At 40.5% G+C, this 19,538-nt stretch overlaps 5 protein-coding genes and 1 long non-coding RNA gene across 6 annotated transcripts in view; 4 read left to right on the top strand and 2 right to left on the bottom strand.

The window, feature by feature from the left end:
* Positions 1 to 2,569: 2,569 nt before the first annotated feature.
* LOC132839090 (uncharacterized) lies at positions 2,570 to 4,383 on the top strand. The gene is made up of 3 exons (XM_060859871.1): positions 2,570 to 2,742; positions 3,633 to 4,337; positions 4,379 to 4,383. The coding sequence occupies exons 1-3, from the start codon at positions 2,577 to 2,579 to the stop codon at positions 4,381 to 4,383; spliced, it is 876 nt and encodes a 291-aa protein (XP_060715854.1). The 5' UTR covers positions 2,570 to 2,576.
* Positions 4,384 to 4,436: 53 nt separating this feature from the next.
* On the top strand, positions 4,437 to 7,230 carry LOC132839681 (uncharacterized). Its single transcript, XR_009647752.1, has 4 exons — positions 4,437 to 4,562; positions 4,739 to 4,799; positions 6,605 to 6,655; positions 6,817 to 7,230. It is a non-coding gene; the product is annotated as an uncharacterized LOC132839681 (long non-coding RNA).
* Positions 7,231 to 7,968: 738 nt separating this feature from the next.
* LOC132839207 (uncharacterized) lies at positions 7,969 to 11,670 on the bottom strand. The gene is made up of 4 exons (XM_060860049.1): positions 11,345 to 11,670; positions 10,521 to 11,228; positions 9,436 to 9,496; positions 7,969 to 9,127 (listed from the first exon to the last, which is right to left on the bottom strand). The coding sequence occupies exons 1-4, from the start codon at positions 11,520 to 11,522 to the stop codon at positions 9,058 to 9,060; spliced, it is 1,017 nt and encodes a 338-aa protein (XP_060716032.1). The 5' UTR covers positions 11,523 to 11,670; the 3' UTR covers positions 7,969 to 9,057.
* Positions 8,949 to 19,538, top strand: part of xpo1a (exportin 1 (CRM1 homolog, yeast) a) — a 66,772-nt gene continuing 56,182 nt past the window's right edge. The window contains exon 1 of the mRNA XM_060860048.1: positions 8,949 to 8,960. The gene's annotated coding sequence lies outside the window, so the exon portion shown is untranslated. The remainder of the gene's footprint in view (positions 8,961 to 19,538) is intronic.
* LOC132839089 (protein SPMIP3-like) lies at positions 14,779 to 17,449 on the bottom strand. Its single transcript, XM_060859869.1, has 5 exons — positions 17,362 to 17,449; positions 16,504 to 16,606; positions 15,616 to 15,699; positions 15,331 to 15,503; positions 14,779 to 14,855 (listed from the first exon to the last, which is right to left on the bottom strand). Exons 1-5 carry the CDS (start codon positions 17,447 to 17,449, stop codon positions 14,779 to 14,781), a joined length of 525 nt encoding a protein of 174 aa, XP_060715852.1.
* akt3b (v-akt murine thymoma viral oncogene homolog 3b) overlaps positions 18,428 to 19,538 on the top strand; it is a 17,329-nt gene continuing 16,218 nt past the window's right edge. The window contains exon 1 of the mRNA XM_060860950.1: positions 18,428 to 18,805. The gene's annotated coding sequence lies outside the window, so the exon portion shown is untranslated. The remainder of the gene's footprint in view (positions 18,806 to 19,538) is intronic.

Here is a 19,538-nt window from a genome sequence, read left to right as displayed (position 1 = left end):
GTGTATATCTATAGATTTTTTTTACTACTGAGTTCTTCCCTTCCCTTGTATATAATGACAATTTTGTTTTGAAATTAATTTAAGAGCCTAATAATTGAAGTATAGGACGTTAGACGTTAACCTGCAGAGTGAACTGCTCCCGGCGCACCACCTAGTGGCCCAGTGATGGAGCCGCCAAGAGAAATAAAAATTTTAGAAATTTTTTTTTAGAAACAATGAAGAAAGCCCTATGTTTAAAAAAATACAAATGGTGTAAGTTAATAATTATAAAACGTGTGTGCATATCAGTGATAAATATCAATATATTCCTCCAACACAGGGACACTTTAGAGTTGAGGCGTGGCCTGTCCAGTTTATTTTAAGCCGTAGTATAAAACTTTAGAGGCCGCCATGTGGTCCAGGATACCGCGCTCTCAACTCGATTCCCAGGCAGGTTTATTGGCCAAGAGTGTTGACACACACACAAGGAATTTGGTTCCTCATGTTGGTGACTCAAAATTACAGACATAAGCAAGTTAACTCTCAGTGTCGGTCCCATATAAAAATGTGAGGTCCGGCGTAAAGATGGGAATCCCGCATAAGACCTGTGCCAAATATAATACGCGGACCACGTGTTCCGCTGTGGCGACCCCGGGCAGGGAGCATCCGAAGGAAAAAAAAGTATAAAACAGTAGCCCAAACGTGTGTGTATGATTTCAGCATAGTGTAAAAGTGTAACATGGGTGAAAAAAGCAGGACAAATTATATATCACAGTGTGCAGCGCTTTTTAAATGATGTGTAGCCTATAAACAGAACATGTGATTAAACGATGCATTAAATGATACCAAAGTAATTGATGTTAAATACAGAGAAATGAAAATCAGGCTACAGTATAGTATTTATAATGTATTTCTTTTTTGTCCTCTGATAAGTCAGTTTTTACAAAATACCATGCAAAGGTGTTTGATTTTGTAATTAAACAGAAAGGTACAAATATTTGGCATTTGTACATTACGTGAAATGGTTGTCTTGATGGTATTATTAAGCAACTCGTTGTTTTGTCGTGTATTATAATACTTCCTCATTCCATCATCCAAAACACAAGAGTTTCATCCTAATTCTATATTCAATTCAATTCAAGTTTATTTGTATAGAGGTTTTTACAATTGACATCGTCTCAGAGAAGCTTTACAGAACATAAACATAGAACAAAAGGTTAATATAAAGAATAATATACAGATTAATAGAATACAAAATTGAAGATTAATATTAGATAGATTTCAATGTGTTTGTATTTATCCCCAACGCGCAAGTCTGAGGTGACTCAGGTGACTGTGGTGAGGAAAAACCTTTTTTAGGCTACACTCTCACTAAAAAAAAGACTTATCTCACTAAAAAAAAGAGTTATTTTCAGCTTCAGCTATTCGTGGTAAATATCTCAATCCTCCACCAGGGGGCAACAAACACTCACTCACTCACTCACTCATTTTCTACCGCTTATCCGAACTACCTCGGGTCATGGGGAGCCTGTGCCTATCTCAGGCGTCATCGGGCATCAAGGCAGGATACACCCTGGACGGCGTGCCAACCCATCACAGGACACACACACACTCTCATTCACTGGAGTACCCGAAGGAAACCCCCGAGGCACGGGGAGAACATGCAAACTCCACACACACAAGGTGGAGGCGGGAATCGAACCCCCAACCCTGGAGGTGTGAGGCGAACGTGCTAACCACTAAGCCCCCGTGCCCCCCGGCAACAAACACAAATAGCCCAATTTGGCGTGTGTTTTATTTGTGTGTGTGTTTACAGAAATTAGAAAGCAGATAAAACATGGTAAAAAGGGCAGGAACACAAAGGCAAGACCAGATTAGATCAATAATAACTAGGAAACACTCTCTAAGAAAAACAGAGACGTGTATAATATAACAAAAGGCAACAGAGCACATTTAGAAATTCAGCCTTTATTAGTTCACTAAGCACCTTAACACATCTTATCTAATAAAGAGATATCTGTAAAAGAGACAATTAACAGCAATGTCATTGGTTCAAACTTTTACACTTTGTACAGCATTCCTCTGTGAGACTGAATGTCTTGTGAGACGTCTGTGTCCCCGTCGCGGTTTTGTTCCTTTTTACTCATTAGACATCACGTCTTTTTTTTTATATAATATATATTGTGTTCTCTACACCAAGCTGAAAGATTCCAGGCTAAAAAAAGCTCTGACCTTTTAGCTGAAGTCTCGTTCTTTATGTTCATAGTGATCAAATTTCACACACTGACACTTCCTTTAAAAAAAACAACATTGTTCTGCAGACAAAACACAAATCATTCGGGGAAAATAACACCAGAAAATGATAGAGGATATTGTGTCCTCACTATTCTATACACAGTAGGTTTCCTGTTGCTGTTAGACACGATCTTGTCATTTGAAACCTAAAACCAGTACAAACTATTATATTCTGTCCACAATGTGCGCAATATAGTGAATCAGCATAAAATTTGGGAATACTTAAGGGACTTAGGTTTATATATAGAAGGTGAGGTTCAGGACCTGGACAATATACAGACGAGACACAAACAGACTGCAGGATGAAGGTCCATGTCATGGTGGAGATGTTGGCGGTGGTAGTCGCCTTGTTCCTGGCTTTTGGTGTGAGCGACGGCGTGGTGATAAACAAGTGTGAACTGAGAGACGAACTGAACTCGACTCTACCAGCAAAAATGTTGGACAAGATCACCAACCTGGTGGCAAAAAGTAAGTAAAACATCAAACATACGTACATGCTGAATACAATGTAAGTGATTATATATTTATCCGGCTTCAGTGTTGTGATGTCCTTTGGGACTAGGATCCTGCAGACCACAACTAAAAGCTGTGGGAGACTGACGTGAGGATCGTATGACAATGCAGCAGTCATGTTTGTTAGAATGGGAGTGTAATATAAGCATCCAGTTGCTATATATGGCTTATGTTATAGATTTGAGAGAAACACTCTGCTATATTTTCTGATGAATTTAGTTCACCAGAGACAAAAATAATAACTTGTTTTTTTTCCTATTTAATGATAAAACGATTCTGATGATTGCAGATACATTTACTGACCACTTTATTTGTGGTCAATGTCATTTGAGTCTGTGTCCGATAAAAGGAGTGGACCTTGACGTGTGATGTTTTCTGCTGTTGTGGATCTTCCACCTCAGGTTTTGATGTGTTATGCCTTCTGAGATGCTCTTCTACTCACTATGGATTCAAGTAGTGACTCTTTGAAGAAGTCTTTATTTGAAATCCTTTCTTTTCTTGGGTCAGAGTGCAGGTTCAGCTATTATACAGCAGTGAAGGTTAAGGACCTTGCTCAAGGGCAAATACTGGCAGCTTGGAAGTGCTGGGGTTTCAACCCAGAGACATAACTGTTGAGCAACCACTGCTCCTAGTTTGAGTTCCTGTAGCCTTTCTATCAGCTCAGACCAGTCTGGTCATTCTGCTCTGACCTGTCTTGTAAATAACAACATGATGACAATATAAAACTGCTATACCTTCTAATGTTAGTGGTAGCAATAAAAACTGGAAACTAGCGAATGGAATAATAAGCCTTTTGCCTGGTCAGATACTGCAGTGTTTAAAAATCTCTTCCAAATATTTTACAGTCGTGTGCCATGCGGATCTGAGCTCCCACTTGAACACCAGCACCATCAATTATATAATTGGACCCAACATTAAGAAGTTCATCCAAATCCAAGAGCCTACTCTTCCAAAGGGTAACAGCTCAACCAGCACTGAAGGTCGTAGAGGACGGAAGGGCAGGTCTGCAGAGTCAAGCAGTGAAGAGTCCAGTGGGGAGTCCAGTGAAGAAGACATCCGAGGGCCTAAAAGACGTTTCAGGTCTTCAATGGTTAATCCAGTCACTCTTCCAAAGGGTAACAGCTCAACCGTCAATGAACGTCATAGAGGACGCAAGAGTAGGTCTGCAGAGTCAAGCAGTGAGGAGTCCAGTGAGGAGTCCAGTGAAGAAGACATCCGAGGGCCTAAAAGAAGTTTCAATTCTTCAATGGTTAATCCAGTCACTCTTCCAAAGGGTAACAGTTCAACCGTCACTGAACGTCCTAGAGGACGCAAGAGTAGGTCTGCAGAGTCAAGCAGTGAGGAGTCCAGTGAGGAGTCCAGTGAAGAAGACATCCGAGGGCCTAAAAGAAGTTTCAATTCTTCAATGGTTAATCCAGTCACTCTTCCAAAGGGTAACAGTTCAACCATCACTGAACGTCCTAGAGGACGCAAGAGTAGGTCTGCAGAGTCAAGCAGTGAGGAGTCCAGTGAGGAGTCCAGTGAAGAAGACATCCGAGGGCCTAAAAGAAGTTTCAATTCTTCAATGGTTAATCCAGTCACTCTTCCAAAGGGTAACAGTTCAACCATCACTGAACGTCCTAGAGGACGCAAGAGTAGGTCTGCAGAGTCAAGCAGTGAGGAGTCCGACGAGCAAACCATATGGACTTTGTACGGGTTGTTCCAACTGCCCAATCGCATTGCCTGCACCTCGGGGTTTGAACCCTCTCTCAACCTCTGCAAGATGGACTGTGACAGTGAGTACACTTTAACATTACGCCTCAGTCCATATTCCTTGGTATGATACTGTCACCAGTTCAAATGCCAGGTGAAAATACTATTAAAGACAACCGTACTAAAATAAATCTGTACTTAAACACCAGCGTGAATAAGATTTCATTTAAGTTTCTAATCAGCCATATTCTATTTAAAGGTCTAATCGATGACAATATCCAAGATGACATCAGCTGTGTTGAGACCATCCTCGACAAAATGTGAGTAAAAATGAATTAAACTGAATACTTTATCAGTCTGTCTGGAGGAACCATTGACGGATTTGAAAACCAATGGAACTGTCTAAAAAGCTTTTTATTTTAAAAGTTAGCCATTAAACATGATAAAACATGTACACGATCCGTTTCCATGTACAGTAATCCCTCGCCACTTCGCGGTTCAAGTTTCGCAGTTCAAGTTTCGCGGCCTCAGTGCATCTGTGATTTTTTTAAAGATTATTCATCGAAAAATAAAAATAACGGTTTCCCAGGAAGCCAGACAAAGAGAAACTCTCTCAGAGGCTTTGTACATACCCACGGGCACTCAGACAAGGCACGTGATTGGCTCCGGGGGCGAGATCTGAGCTGATTGGCTGCGCATCATCGCATCCTCTCCCAGCTTCTTCCCTTGTTGTACTGTATCTCGCCACTTTCGTTCACGCTGTCAACTGTGTCTCGCGTATTGTGTTTTTGTTAAGCCCTTACAATGCCTCCTGAGTGCCGTGCGCTTGCAAAAGATTCCACTAGTGAGCCCAAGAGGAAGAGGAAGATTATGACCATAATTGAAAAGGTCAAACTAAGGTTTTATAGTTAAATAAACTTAAGTAAAATATATGTGAGTGAGTGAATGTATAATATTAAAGTTTTATAATTAAATAGATTTAAGTAAAATATATATATATAAAGTATAAATATACATATTTTAAACATTCTGGTACCCACAAACACATATACGGAAATTCCTAGGGGGCACTCCTACCTCGCGGATTTTCACCTATCGCGAGGGGTTCCGGTCCCCATTAACCGCGATAAACGAGGGATCATTGTATCACTAATTATCATCATCATACCTGTCACACTAATAATAGTGTTTAATGGTCAAGGTGCTTCCCTTTTATTATAATATAATAGAAATACGTTAACAAACAGTAACATGGGGCATTAGATCAGACTGCACTCTGAGAATCTGGATAATATATGGGTGAGATTATTATAGCAAGAACTAGATACAGAATGTGAATTGCCACAATGAACATGAGAGATAATGGAAGAGGTGATAGAGGTCTGGTCCGGTGGTCAGAGGTTTGGGGAATAAAATGTCCCTACCAATATCCAGGGAACACTCAATTGTCCCTAGCAATAATTCGACCAAGCCTATATATATATATTTATACATAATCACTGATGTCCGTCTGTGTCTTGTGCTTTTTTATTTATTTCATTTAACATTTATTCAGGAATCATTAAATAAGATGAAAATATATATAACGGCGTTCTGTAAAAAATAGCACAACTTGTGGAACACAAACAGTTAAAAGGATTGGCCTTTGCCTTTTTTGAGTCCTGCCTCTCTAACAACCCACGTCGCTGTTTGATTGGCTTTGTCTTTCTCGCTAATGTGTTGAGGTCGGAGGCTGTAGCTAGATTCCGTTGTATGAAGCAATATGCAAGGTGATCATGCAGCTACCGTTATGTGAGTAAGAAAGTATTCTTATAACAACAGTTTTATGCACAAAACATGGGGAATGTTGTCCCCACCAATGTCAAATAAATGATGTCCCCACCGATGTCAAATAAATTATGTCCCCACCGATGTCAAAATCAAACTTACGCCATTGTTCTAGTCAATACACTTGCACAAAGTAAAACAGCTATAGTATAGCATTTTAGATATTAATTAATAAAGCTGTACTTGCCAGCTCAGGTTTGATGAACAATACTTTCTTTTAATTGTGCTGCTACATTGAAATCCTGGTGCTTACTTACTTGCTGCTTACAGTAATGTTGTATTTGTCACATCACTACAGGTTGTCAGCAGAAAACAGTAATGGACAGACTGAAGCGCTTTTCCACAAATTGTGAGTAGAATATATGCAAGTAAAAGTGAACAAGAGCCTCTTCAAGTTCATTTCTTTTCCAAAAAATGCTAAATTAAATTCAGTCATGTAAAGTTTCTATACTAACTTATAAAGAACCCCTACACTTCTCACTCAATCTTATCCTGTCATCTCTGTTACAGCAGCGCTGATTTCTTCCAGAAGACATGCATCAAAGTGGAGAACTCCAAGTACTTCTCTACTTGTTAAAGCAGGCATCAGGCCGAGCATCTTGACTCAGTTCTACTACAATTAGTTTCACTTTTCAAATTCTAACACCTGACTCTGGTTTAGGGGTTTTGAGCTGACGTCAGTTATAAAAACGATCACAACGTCGAGACCCCTTTGCTAATTTGCTTATAATTTGTTGTAAAACAGCAACCTCTGCTGGTGAGGACTAAACCTAGTCCCCACTTTCTCACCACAGATTCCGATTTCCGGTCATGCCAAATTCTGTCTGTTAAACATTACCATCACTCTGTTAAAAACACAACCGAATACAATTATCAGCGTAATAAATGTCTTAACTTGTATAGAGTTAACTTGTACACACATACACAGACACATACACACACACACTAGCTGAGACAAGACAATGAGAGAAGAGCTCAAAAAACAAAAAAAATAAGTGTTAGGGTTCAAACGAATATGTCGTTAATTTGATTTCTTGTTCTTCCATTTCCTGTTTAATTCTTTAGAAATCTATAAGCATCAGAAATGTTTTGTTTGTTTGAATAAAATCTTACAAGACAATTTGGAGTTGATTTATGTGTTTTGTCTGTTTGTTTGTTTGTTTTTGTTTTACTTTTTGTGTTACTATTTGAGAATGTCAAACCTTCAACTTTATTTATTTATTTATTTATTTATTTAATCTTAAAGCTTAAATTTAAAATGAATTAAAATTAAATAAAAAAAAATAATTAAAATTAACATTTATTTGTTAGCATTAAGGGGGGCACGGTGGCTTAGTGGTTAGCACATTCGCCTCACACCTCCAGGGTTGGGGGTTCGATTCCCGCCTCCGCCTTGTGTGTGTGGAGTTTGCATGTTCTCCCCGTGCCTCGGGGGTTTCCTCCGGGTACTCCGGTTTCCTCTCCTGGTCCAAAGACATGCATGGTAGGTTGATTGGCATCTCCGGAAAATTGTCCATAGTGTGTGATTGCGTGAGTGAATGAGAGTGTGTGTGTGTGCCCTGTGATGGGTTGGCACTCCGTCCAGGGTGTATCCTGCCTTGATGCCCGATGACACCCGAGGTAGTTCGGATAAGCAGTAGAAAATGAGTGAGAGAGTGAGTGTTAGCATTAATTAGTTGTTTATTTGTTTGTTTGTTTACTTACTAAACTGTATTTCTAAAGATGTGTCACTGACACTGAGATCTGCAACAATATCTTAAAGGCATTAAAGATTTCATATCTTTTTGCCGTACTATCCATTAATGAATGAGTATAATCACAAATTATAAAGGAAGGGAATACACACATTCTCAGTTGATACTTTATACTCACATATGATTTGGAAAACAAAGAGAAACATGGTAACCTTTATTTACGTAGTTAATTATAAGTGCTGATTATATATACTGTATATATGCCAAGATAAGGCCAATATTATTAACCAAATATGCAATTAAGGATGTAAGGAGCATCGTAGCTCAAATCACTGGACTGATTTATTTAACTTGAGCTCAAACACAATCATCTGTTCTCTATTTTATTCCCAATGCTGTTCTTTTACCTGCCGATAGAATCCATATAATACAAACAAAATTGTACAACAAAATTGCTATAAATTTAGTGCTGTGCTATTTTAGCTACTGTGCTTGTCACATAAACATTTAGATCCTGAGACATATCTAAAATATCTTAATAACTGTCGATATAACTGTTAGGACTCTTCCCGGACTCTGGCCACGTGCATTTGTTTATGTTCTTCGTCAAGTGTCTGCCCCGCCCCTTGTCTCTTCCTGCCCGCTTCCACACACCTGTTTCCAATTGTATTACCTTGTCTATTTAACTGTGTCTACTGTGGTTTTGTCCTGTCTCTAGTCTGCGTCATGTTTCGTGTTTTCTGTTATTAAACCCTGTTTGTTTTAGCTATCCTGCGTTTGGGTTCGCTCTGTTCCGTGTTCATTACAATAACGCATATAATCTTTCTATCTTAGTGCTATATATCCTGCACGTCTAACAGACAGAAATCGCTGTTTATATTCTTACATTAGTTTTAATATACACTGACGAATACTTCACCCACTACTCGAAACACCCTTTAAATTAATATCGAATTTATTAATATTAGAATCTTAATTCAGATCCAGGATAGAAAATATTTTTACATTAGCATTCATTTTTACTACTGAAAAGTGAGTGTGATTGTGTGAGTCCATTTCAGCCACACTCAGCAAAGTAGTGCGATGGCTCCACAGACGCACACTCCTGTGTGAACCCCATCGCCCTCCTGTGAAATACAGCAGAGTCTCAGTGACATGGCACATAAAAAGATATTGTGCTGTATATCATCAACATAGTCATCCTTCACTCACTCACTCATTTTCTATCGCTTATCCGAACTACCTCGGGTCACGGGGAGCCTGTGCCTATCTCAGGCGTCATCGGGCATCAAGGCAGGATACACCCTGGATGGAGTGCCAACCCATCACAGGGCACACACACTCTCATTCACTCACACAATCACACACTACTCCTCCTGCTACTTTCACATGTACAGAGACTCGCACCCATCAAAATCGCAATCCTGTAACTTACCCTTTCTCATCCATAGTCATCAGGCAAGCAATGTCATCGGTGATGTCATCATCAGTTAGAGCTTTTTTTTTAAAGGAAAAATGAGGAAAAAGGTTAGCAAACAAGCACGACATCATGGTAAGTATTACTGAATACTGTTTTGCTAACAAACTGCAGAACATTTATATTATGATACACTAACATTTAAAAAATGTACTTAAATATTCATTCATTCATTCATTCATCTTCTGCCGCTTATCCGAACTACCTCGGGTCACGGGGAGCCTGTGCCTATCTCAGGCGTCATCGGGCATCAAGGCAGGATACACCCTGGACGGAGTGCCAACCCATCACAGGGCACACACACACACACACTCTCATTCACTCACACACTCACACACTACGGACAATTTTCCAGAGATGCCAATCAACCTACCATGCATGTCTTTGGACCGGGGGAGGAAACCGGAGTACCCGGAGGAAACCCCCGAGGCACGGGGAGAACATACAAACTCCACACACTGTACTTAAATATAATATATATTATTGGATCGTATTTTTAAACGGGAAGCTCTCTATTATAGGGTTTCTACACCGAATTTTTTAATATAATCTCTTACAAGGACAAATGTGAGAAAGTGTTTACATGCTATGCAGTATGTCCTATTACTACTCCAGAGTGTAGTCACAGATCCCCCCACCCACACACACACCCACTCTTTGCATCACCAGCACCGTGTGATCATGTTTGTTTCTACTTCTGTCCTGTCTCCATCTCGCTCATCGTGTTACACGATTGTGTACACCTGTTTTGTGTTAGTTCATAATTACTTTCTCTTATACCGTGTTTATACCTCGTTGTGTCTAAGGTTCTGTACAAAATCTTGTCAAGCTTCCTTTTCTTTTTTGTTTTTTGTCTTCTCCCTCCCTTAAGTCTCTGTGGATAGGCAGAGGAATTTATGATCTCCTGTACACAAGGTCCTACAGAGAAGCATTAAAGGTTCTCTCAGGCAACCTAAGAAATCTTTAGGGTAAATACCATGATATACAAGCAAATGGAATAAGATTTTCATGAAAAGTAAACACTATTGCGTATCTTTGCTCACCGCTACAGTCCAGTCCACAGAGACCGTAGCTTGGTCCTGAATTACATGCTATATCGCTCAGCTGGAAGATTCCATATAGTGTAGTCTGATCTTCAGAGCTATGTGTAGATCTTTTCATGGTTGCTTCAGGCTCTGCAGTTCTGTCAGATGGTACAATTATGGGACCTAACAGCATTTCATAGGTATTATAATATATATCTTCAGTATCTTTAGTTCTGTCATTTGGTACAACTGTGGAACCAAATAGCATTTCGTTGGTATCTTTGGGGTCAGGCAATATTTGAGGTATGACCGTTTCATCCAACCCATTGTTCTCTTGTGTTTCTTCAGACTGATCAGTCGATCCTTCTCCAGGGCTATCCACTGACCTCCAAGACCCATCCCTTTCATCATTAGTTGGAGCATCCCTCTTCTTCCTGAATTGCCCATCAACATTGTCTACACTTTTTTCAGGCTGGACCTCGACTCGTCCAGGAATAAACTCGTCTTCACCTGCCGTGTGTTGAGGTATCAAAGGCTCCTCGGTCATGTCTACCTTTATAGAAAATACTTCGCTAAGAATGTTTGTGTCATTAGATATTAGTGGCAATTCTCCCATTGCAGAGGAGAAATCTTCAAGAGTTAAGTTCAGGGATCTGGGTTCATACTGGTCAGTTATGTTGACAAGACTGGTGCTGAACCCAGAAGTTTGTTCTACTGTGCAGGCCACTGCAGATAGAAAAAAAAGGCTCAGATGTTGGTTATTATCTCACATAATGTCACTGAAATGTGACTGTCCTTAGCTTGGTGTAATATTTTTGCCAATAAATAATCTAAAAACTTACATTTAGCAATAATGTCCGCAGCCTTCTCTCCTAGCAGCTCGGAAAAAGCTGCCTCGAGCTGAGACCTCAGCTCACACTTCTTCAGCAAGAGTCCATCACTCCAAGTGGGGACCAAAGTCAATACCACCAGCAGCATTAACATCTCCACAGACCAATCTGGCTTTCCTTTAATCTTCATGCAGATATCACACGTTTCCCTGTGGATCTCCAAAAAATGACGACTTTATTAAATTACCACAGAGATCCTGATTCGAACGAATTGTATAAAGAATTGAATTGTATTCATTCATTCATTCATTCATTCATTCATTCATTCATTCATTATATTTCTTCTTTCCACTCAGAAGGTCACTCCAACTTTCTGTTTCTCTTGACACTGAGTTTTGAGAAATTTACAAGCACATATTCGTATGAAACGTTAACAAGTTTCTTTGTTCGAATGAATTTTTATTCAAAATAGTCCAAAACGTAACACAAAGAAATAAAATATTCTGCATCTACGGAAGAATTTATCTCAACTGCCCTGTATATTTTCAACTAAGCGAAAACAATGTTGAATAACAATCTATTTTTAAAAACATATCATTTTATTTTTCATTTTTCATCCTGAGAAACCGAGTCTTAATTAGATGCCAGATACCTCCAGTATAAGTCAGTTTACTCTCAGCTTCAGCTCTTACCCAAGTTTGTCTCCTCTGTGACAGGGTTGATTCTTCAGTCTTTACCACCTCTGTGTAAGAATAATGGACTCCTGCTTATATATAGCTGGCAGTTACGTATCACCACACCACACCTGGTTAGACTCCATTCCTTTAAACCAGATCAAGGAATATTTGTCTACCCTTTACAAACAACACATGAAAGTTTAAAAATGAATTTATCTCATGTGTTTGTTCTGCGGGGCACAGTGGCTTAGTGGTTAGCACGTTTGCCTCACACCTCTAGGGTTGGGGGTTCGATTCTCGCCTCCGCCGTGCCTCGGGGGTTTCCTCCGGGTACTCTGGTTTCCTCCCCCGGTCCAAAGACATGCATGGTAGGTTGATTGGCATCTCTGGAAAATTGTCCGTAGTGTGTGAGTGCGTGAGTGAATGAGAGTGTGTGTGTGTGTCCTGTGATGGGTTGGCACTCCGTCCAGGGTGTATCCTGCCTTGATGCCCGATGACGCCTGAGATAGGCACAGGCTCCCCGTGACCCGAGGTAGTTCGGATAAGCGGTAGAAGATGAGTGAGAGAGAGACAGAGTGTTTGTTCTGAGCTTGACTCGAGGAACCATTCAAACATGTTGTTGTACAGCTTTGTGCTGTTTTATCCGCGTGATCTTTTTCCGCGTGAAAAACAATTTGTCTTGGTTTATTTCCAAACGTTACCAGAGAAGATCACGCGGATAAAACAGCACAAAGCTGAGAGAACATACAAAGAACATACAAACTCCAAAACACGCACAGGGTAAATTTGGAACTCGAACCCCTGGAATTGGAAAGTGAGGTGAACATACAAACCACTAAGCCACCGTTTAGCACCCATTACAGCATCATAAAGGTTGTCAATCTTTAATCAAGCCTGAAAACGAAGACACCAAAGAAGGCTTTGAGGTAAAACTTCATACTGAAGGTGTAGAAAGGAATCTAGCTCTTTTCTTACTGTACATGATCCAATGATCCAATGATCCAATCACCCTCACACATGTTCAGGATGTTCTGAGCATTTATTGTGCTCCAGCGCTAGCAGGAAGATTAGCATACGCTACACGTGTTTGCTTGGTTTGAACAAGTTAAATGAAGTGTGACTGTTTGCGTATCTTAGGAGGGACGTGTTTGCTTTGGGTCATACAGCCCTTAAATAAATGTTTTTTCTGACACACAACATTTACATCTCTCACGCTGCAATAGAGCTCAAGCCCAAGCTCAAACAATTGGAAAATGTGTTGAAATGCAGAATCCTAAAGGGCTTAAAGTTGCAGGTATTTATTCTGAAGGCAGAGCCCTTGACTAATTAAACCCTTCCCAAATCCCACCAGGGTATGCATATATACATGAGATATATGAAACACACACTTATATAGAAGGATTATAACAAAATCCTACATGACAGAAGCCAAACTAACCATGGAAGCGAATAACCTTTAACCATTTGAGGAATAAACTGCAGATCACTCTCACTCTCTCTCACTCATTTTCTACCGCTTATCCGAACTACCTCGGGTCACGGGGAGCCTGTGCCTATCTCAGGCGTCATCGGGCATCAAGGCAGGATACACCCTGGATGGAGTGCCAACCCATCACAGGGCACACACACACACACACACACTCTCATTCACTCACACACTCACACACTATGGACAATTTTCCAGAGATGCCAATCAACCTACCATGCATGTCTTTGGACTGGGGGAGGAAACCGGAGTACCCGGAGGAAACCCCCGAGGCACGGGGAGAACATGCAAACTCCACACACACACAAGGCGGAGGCGGGAATCAAACCCCCAACCCTTGAGGTGTGAGGTGAACGTGCTAACCACTAAGCCACCGTGCCCCCTGCAGATCATATATTTTATACACATATATATATATATATATATATATATATATATATATATATATATATATATATATATATATATATATATATACACACATTTTATGTTTTCTTTTTGTTTGTTTTTCAGTTTTGAGAAAAATGAGGTTCTAACTTCCACTATAGGATTTTATTAGGCTTTGTCTCTGTTATGTAGAATCACACAACGGCCAAGATCGTGAACACCATTCTGGAAAACCTTCTTTTTAACATCAGGAGATAATTTAATTTTCTATCTGCATCTGCATCACTGTTGGTGACAAATTAGTACATCTGTGCAATATCTCTGAAAATATTTATCTATTGTATATTTATACTCACTGGCCACTTTACTAGGAAGACTTAACTGTTTGTTTAAGCACTTATTCAATTAAAATCATGTAGATAATCACTGATTGTTCTTTTTAGGAACCAAACCCGATGCGGTCATTGTCCCATCCGTCCACCCCAACGTCCGACGTGTTGTACATCCTGATATGCTTTTCTGCTCACCGCCATTGTAATGAGTGATTATTTGAGTTCCTGTCAGCATGCACCAGTCTGGATATTCTCCTCTGCCCTCTCTCATATCATCAACCAGATTTTTTCTGCCCTCATTAATTCCCATGTGTGTCACAGAAGTTTATGAATTACTCAAACCAGCTCATCTGGCACCAACAACCCTATCATGGCAAAAGTCAAAGAGATCAGATGTTATCTTTTGATGTCTGAAGCGAACATTAATTGAAGCTCTTGATCTGTATCTGCATGACTTGTTAAAGCAGATGGCTGATTGGACAACTGCATGAATGTACAAGTGTACAGGTGTTCCTAATAAAGTGGTCAGTGAGCGTACTGTATTTTACCATTTACTGTAAGGTGCTAGTGAGGTGTGAAATTATATCTTTGTTGCAGAGGAGCAGGATGGGAAATTAGAGTCATCTTGGTGTCATCAGGTGCTGCAAAACAATTACAAGATAATCAATATATTATAATACAAATTTTTCAACACTGCAAAATAACAAAGTTCAATAATGCATTAAAATGTGCTCTGATATAACAGTTCAGCTCTCAGCCAGCAGAGGGTGCTAAAAACGACAATTCTGGTGATACAATCCAACTTGTTAATTCATTCATCCGTATTCTGCCTTTACATTGCTTAAATTAGGCTACTATTTAATGTATATTCTGAGGAATAGAACTAGCTAAATTTGTTGTAAAATATCGCAGACATGTGCAAACAAAAATAATTGAAATATTATTTACATGAGGAACTTTAAGAGCGACTTCATGTTTAAAACCAAATCCAGATATAGATGACTTTAAAACTGTGTAAACTAGATATATTATATGTGTATGTGTGTGTGTGTGTGTGTGTGTGTGTGTGTGTGTGTGTCTTGCAGCCTTTCAGAGAAGAACTGTGAAAGCACTGACAATAGAAGTGAGTCTGGCGGCCGAACTCCTGCTGGTACACAGTGTGATGTGTCGGCTGCGTATGAGGTGTGTGTGTTGTTCTCAACTCCAGGGCCTGTAGCGTGAGAAGGTCGAAGCTTCGCCGGTATAGTTGTTCTTTCTCTTGTGGACACTTTACACATTGCAGGTTCATTCTGAAAGAGAGAGAGAGAGAGAGTTTCAGTTTATTGAAATGTCATCTCTCTCTCTCTCTCTCTCTCTCTCTCTCTCTCTCTCTCTCTCTCTCCCCCTCTCTCTCTTTGATACCTCTGCCATGGTGAGGGAATGACATGAACTCTGGCTAGCTGTCCAGGATACAGTCCCTTCAAGTCTTTGCCTGTCCGGAAGACTCTGCATACACACACAAAACACACACAATCTTTATTAAAAGCCAAGTTTAAATTAATATCTCACTTGCCCGATGTATAAGTCTGATTTATTTCTACACTGGACTAATGAACTAATGGATGAGTCTTTGTTATGTTTAATGACCAAATCACTGCTTAGAACAAACAATCACCTCTGTCTTCGATCCTCTGTACTGGTGTTAAAGATGTGATTTATAACTCTGACTTTCAAAACTGGCATGCAGTAAATCTGGCTAGTGTTTTTATTTCTGTTGACATTTTTCTGTAGTTTGAACAGAGGGTTGGGTTCAGTTCATGGTTCATGGAAAGACGCAGGCACTTGTTACTGTTTATGCTGCAATTTGCCTTTCAGACATTAGATGGCACCAAACACCTTCAACTCTTCTCAAGTCAAGTCAACTCAAGTCAAGAAGATTTTATTGTCATTTCAACCATATATAGCTGTTGCAGTACTTCTCGACTTTTGTCTCAATTCCTCTGATGTTCATGTGATTACATCTCATGCAGGTGAGACAATAACTAGGAGTTCAGAATTCAGAAGTGAATCATAAGGAGCGATACTTGGAAAAATAAATTGTAACACCATTTCATGCAGGTAACAACACTGTATTTATTATTAAAGATTATTAATGTTTATAGTATGTAGGTGCATTCAAATAACTGAACGTGATATTTAGCTTCTTAGTATACGAGCATTTAAAACCAAACATCACATTCAGTCCAATGTTTATACTAAATTAAGACACTCAACTCTCACATATTGTATGCTGACAGCTGTATCACTCACGCTCCATGATGCTGACTGATCACATTTCCTTCTTTAAACTCATGAAGCCGCAGTGCCACTCCTGATCCTGCCATTCTGCAACGTTCAGTGAAGTCCACATGGTCTAATTAGTATTAAATCATCCAAATATTACACATTTTCCACTAACTTCAATGTGCATGTTTCAGATAAATAACTTTAATAACATAAGATTATTGCACAACAAAAACACAATAGTTTTAACATAACTAATGAAAATCTAATGAAATATTGTTGTCTGAGATTAACACATTCTGAATGTTTAAATGCATGTTCATAGATTCAGTGTTGAAAAACTTAAAAATTAAACGAGTGAAATAGAGCATCTTAATGGAGCAAAGGCTCGTTTTTAGCGCCCTCTGCTGCCTGCCTGATGAAATGCTATTTCAAAGCAATTCTTGACTAGACTTTTTATTATGTGTATTGTACACTCAAAATCCCCAAACTCTAACTCGGAAAACAAAGACAAACAAACAAAAACAAACAAAGAAACCCTACATCTTGGAAATCATATTTGTGAACTGAGGACTGTCTCCTCAACCCCTGAGTTCATCAAGTGATGTCAAATCAACATAAAATCGACATCAGATCAATGTTTAATCTAATATTGAAAATTCATGCTTTTATTTGTTTTCATTTATATTTGAAACAATACCATTATTCATTACAGTCAGTCTAGAGGTTTCTGTGTGTGTGTGTGTGTGTGTGTTTACCTGTATAGACACTTTGGAGTTTTTTAATACCGCCTGATGTCTCTATGCTGCCTTTGTAGTCATCAGTAAAATGTAGTAGACCTGCGGTTTAGACCCTGCTCCTGTAACCCGAGCCAAGAAATCTGACTCTCCGTGTCTCTGTCTCTGTCCTCTGCCACAACTGATACTTCCTGCCGCCTCATCTCCATCGTCTCTATCACCGGTGTCACTGTCATCTCACCCAAACAGAAGATCATATACCAGCAAGACCTCAAGTGTCTCTCACATAGCAAGCTTGGTTACAAACCAAACGTTTGTTCTTTAGGCTATAAATCCAAAACTGTCCAATTTAAAATAAAATATGAAAACCTTAGATTCCTAAAGCCTCAAGTTTAGGAACAAAGAACTGTTTAGCTATATGATTCGTGTGTGATTCGTGTGTTTCATTCAGTATAAGGGAAAGAAAGTGAGGACAACATTCACATGGTGATGCCGGATTGTGATTTTTAGCAAAGCCAAAAGTTTCTTGTATTTCGTTGCATTTATCATTCTGGTGATGTCTTAATCAGATTAGTTATCAGATAAGATTAAATTCAATTAGAGGAAAGCAGTAGGAATTCTGAGCCCACTGATGTTTTAATTCAATAGACACCGTGATCCTTTCTTGGCCCTGGACTATGAGCTCATGTATGTGGAAGAGGGCAAACTGCTTTCCTCTGAGTGCTACGTGGCCCTGTGTTGGTTGGCTGGTTGGTTGGTTGGTTGGATTGATGTGTAACGTAGAAAGCATGTTCACACAAACACACCCCCCCCCCCCCACACACACACACACACACACACACACATGCCACTAAATATTTGCAAGTTCATCTTTTCTCAATGTTGTTGCGTTGCTGGACAATCGACTTGCTGTTTTGTGACGGTGAGCCGACTATTGACCAAAAGCGAAGGGAGAAAATGGAAGGAGGGAAAAGCCAAGAAAAGCAAAATCTTGGTCACTAGTGTAAACATGTCAGTTTGAGGCAGGCAGACAACGAGGCTAGACAATTTATTATATCCTTAAACCATCACCCAGGTTCGTGACATTCATGTCTACACCACTCTGTGCATCATGAGGTCCAGAAAATGTGGCGTAGTCATTTTCTATCTGGCAACCCGCTTCAGGGACGTGATTGGTCGCGTAGCTGATCCCTGGGCGGGGCTTGGGCGCGCTTTCTCTCTGGCTGCCTCGCCTTACGTTGGGATTGTGATCCATCTATGTGTCTAGCTGTCTATCTCTCGCTGTGTCTGTAGCGCTCCGTTCCCGTTCAGGGTCATTCGGTTCATCCGGTGCTGAGCGCGAGCGACGATGGCGACATCACGGGCGGCTTCCCTGCTTCCGTTTTGCTCGTGACCAGCCGAGGATTCCTAGAAATAAAGGACGCATTAAACCGTGGAATAAAAACAGAGCGTTTATAACGGAGCCCGGTACTGAAGAAGAAAAAGAAGAAGGGAGGAACCCGTGTCGGAGTCGGTGTCGGAGGGTGTCGGAGTCGGTGTCGGTGCGCGTGTTCTCCGTGTCTCCTAACGCCCTCCCCGTGTCTGTGTGAGAGGTAACGTGAATATCGCGCGGTGCGTTTGTGATGAACGCAGGGTGTTTGTAAAGCGGATGGACAGATTGATGAATAGATACATGATCGTGATGAGATGAAGGCCTGGTTTCCGCTCGTCTGTGCATCATCGTAACGTCTGGAAGTGCGCGCGCGCGCGCGTGTGTGTGTGTGCGCGTGTTTGTGCGTGTGTGTGTCGCTCACACTGCCTCACACGATTTCCACCTATAGATACATTTGCACGGCTGTGTGTTAGTCGTCTCTGCAGCAGCGGCCTCACCATTGTGTTCTTATTATAACGCGTCACGACCACGGATTAGACCAGTCGTGTGTGTGTGTGTGTGCGCGCGCGCGCGCGTGTGTGTGTTTCTGATCACGCGTCTCCAAACCCCGTCTATTCCTCCGTTTGTTTGTTTATCCTGTTTTGTTGCTGGTGATGTTAGACGGCAGGCCGCAAACACGTCCCTTTCAGCCGCACCCATAAATAAAGGTAGTATGTAGTTACACGGACGTGTAGTGTACACGCTGGGGTACGTGGACGTGTCTTTGTGGTGTATTATTATTACTGATATTCTTTATTTCGGTCTGTTTCATCATTAAACGTGTTTCTCTCCCATCCTGTCAATCTTGTATCCCTTTTTTGAGGATGTTGCGGCGGCGGCGGTCCGGTTATATAACTGCAGGCGTGATGACACTAAACACAAACACACGCACACACACGCACACACGCACGCAC

This window comes from Tachysurus vachellii, chromosome 24 (genome assembly GCF_030014155.1).
Source record: "Tachysurus vachellii isolate PV-2020 chromosome 24, HZAU_Pvac_v1, whole genome shotgun sequence".
Lineage (NCBI taxonomy): Eukaryota > Metazoa > Chordata > Actinopteri > Siluriformes > Bagridae > Tachysurus > Tachysurus vachellii.
This window is presented reverse-complemented; position numbering and strand designations above follow the sequence as displayed.

What these genes read in the sequence shown, in the direction of transcription:
- LOC132839090 (XM_060859871.1), top strand. Translation starts at nt 2,577, where the DNA reads ATGAAGGTCCATGTCATGGTGGAGATGTTGGCGGTGGTAGTCGCCTTG. An exon ending in CACCAACCTGGTGGCAAAAA is followed by an intron (nt 2,743 to 3,632) that starts GTAAGTAAAACA and finishes AATATTTTACAG; the next exon opens with TCGTGTGCCATGCGGATCTG.
- LOC132839207 (XM_060860049.1), bottom strand. Translation starts at nt 11,522, where the DNA reads ATGAAGATTAAAGGAAAGCCAGATTGGTCTGTGGAGATGTTAATGCTG. An exon ending in TGCGGACATTATTGCTAAAT is followed by an intron (nt 11,229 to 11,344) that starts GTAAGTTTTTAG and finishes TTCTATCTGCAG; the next exon opens with TGGCCTGCACAGTAGAACAA. An exon ending in CTGTGGACTGGACTGTAGCG is followed by an intron (nt 9,497 to 10,520) that starts GTGAGCAAAGAT and finishes TTAAAAAAAAAG; the next exon opens with CTCTAACTGATGATGACATC.
- LOC132839089 (XM_060859869.1), bottom strand. Translation starts at nt 17,449, where the DNA reads ATGACAGTGACACCGGTGATAGAGACGATGGAGATGAGGCGGCAGGAA. An exon ending in CAGAGACAGAGACACGGAGA is followed by an intron (nt 16,607 to 17,361) that starts GTCAGATTTCTT and finishes AATACTAATTAG; the next exon opens with ACCATGTGGACTTCACTGAA. An exon ending in ATCAGTCAGCATCATGGAGC is followed by an intron (nt 15,700 to 16,503) that starts GTGAGTGATACA and finishes GTGTGTATGCAG; the next exon opens with AGTCTTCCGGACAGGCAAAG.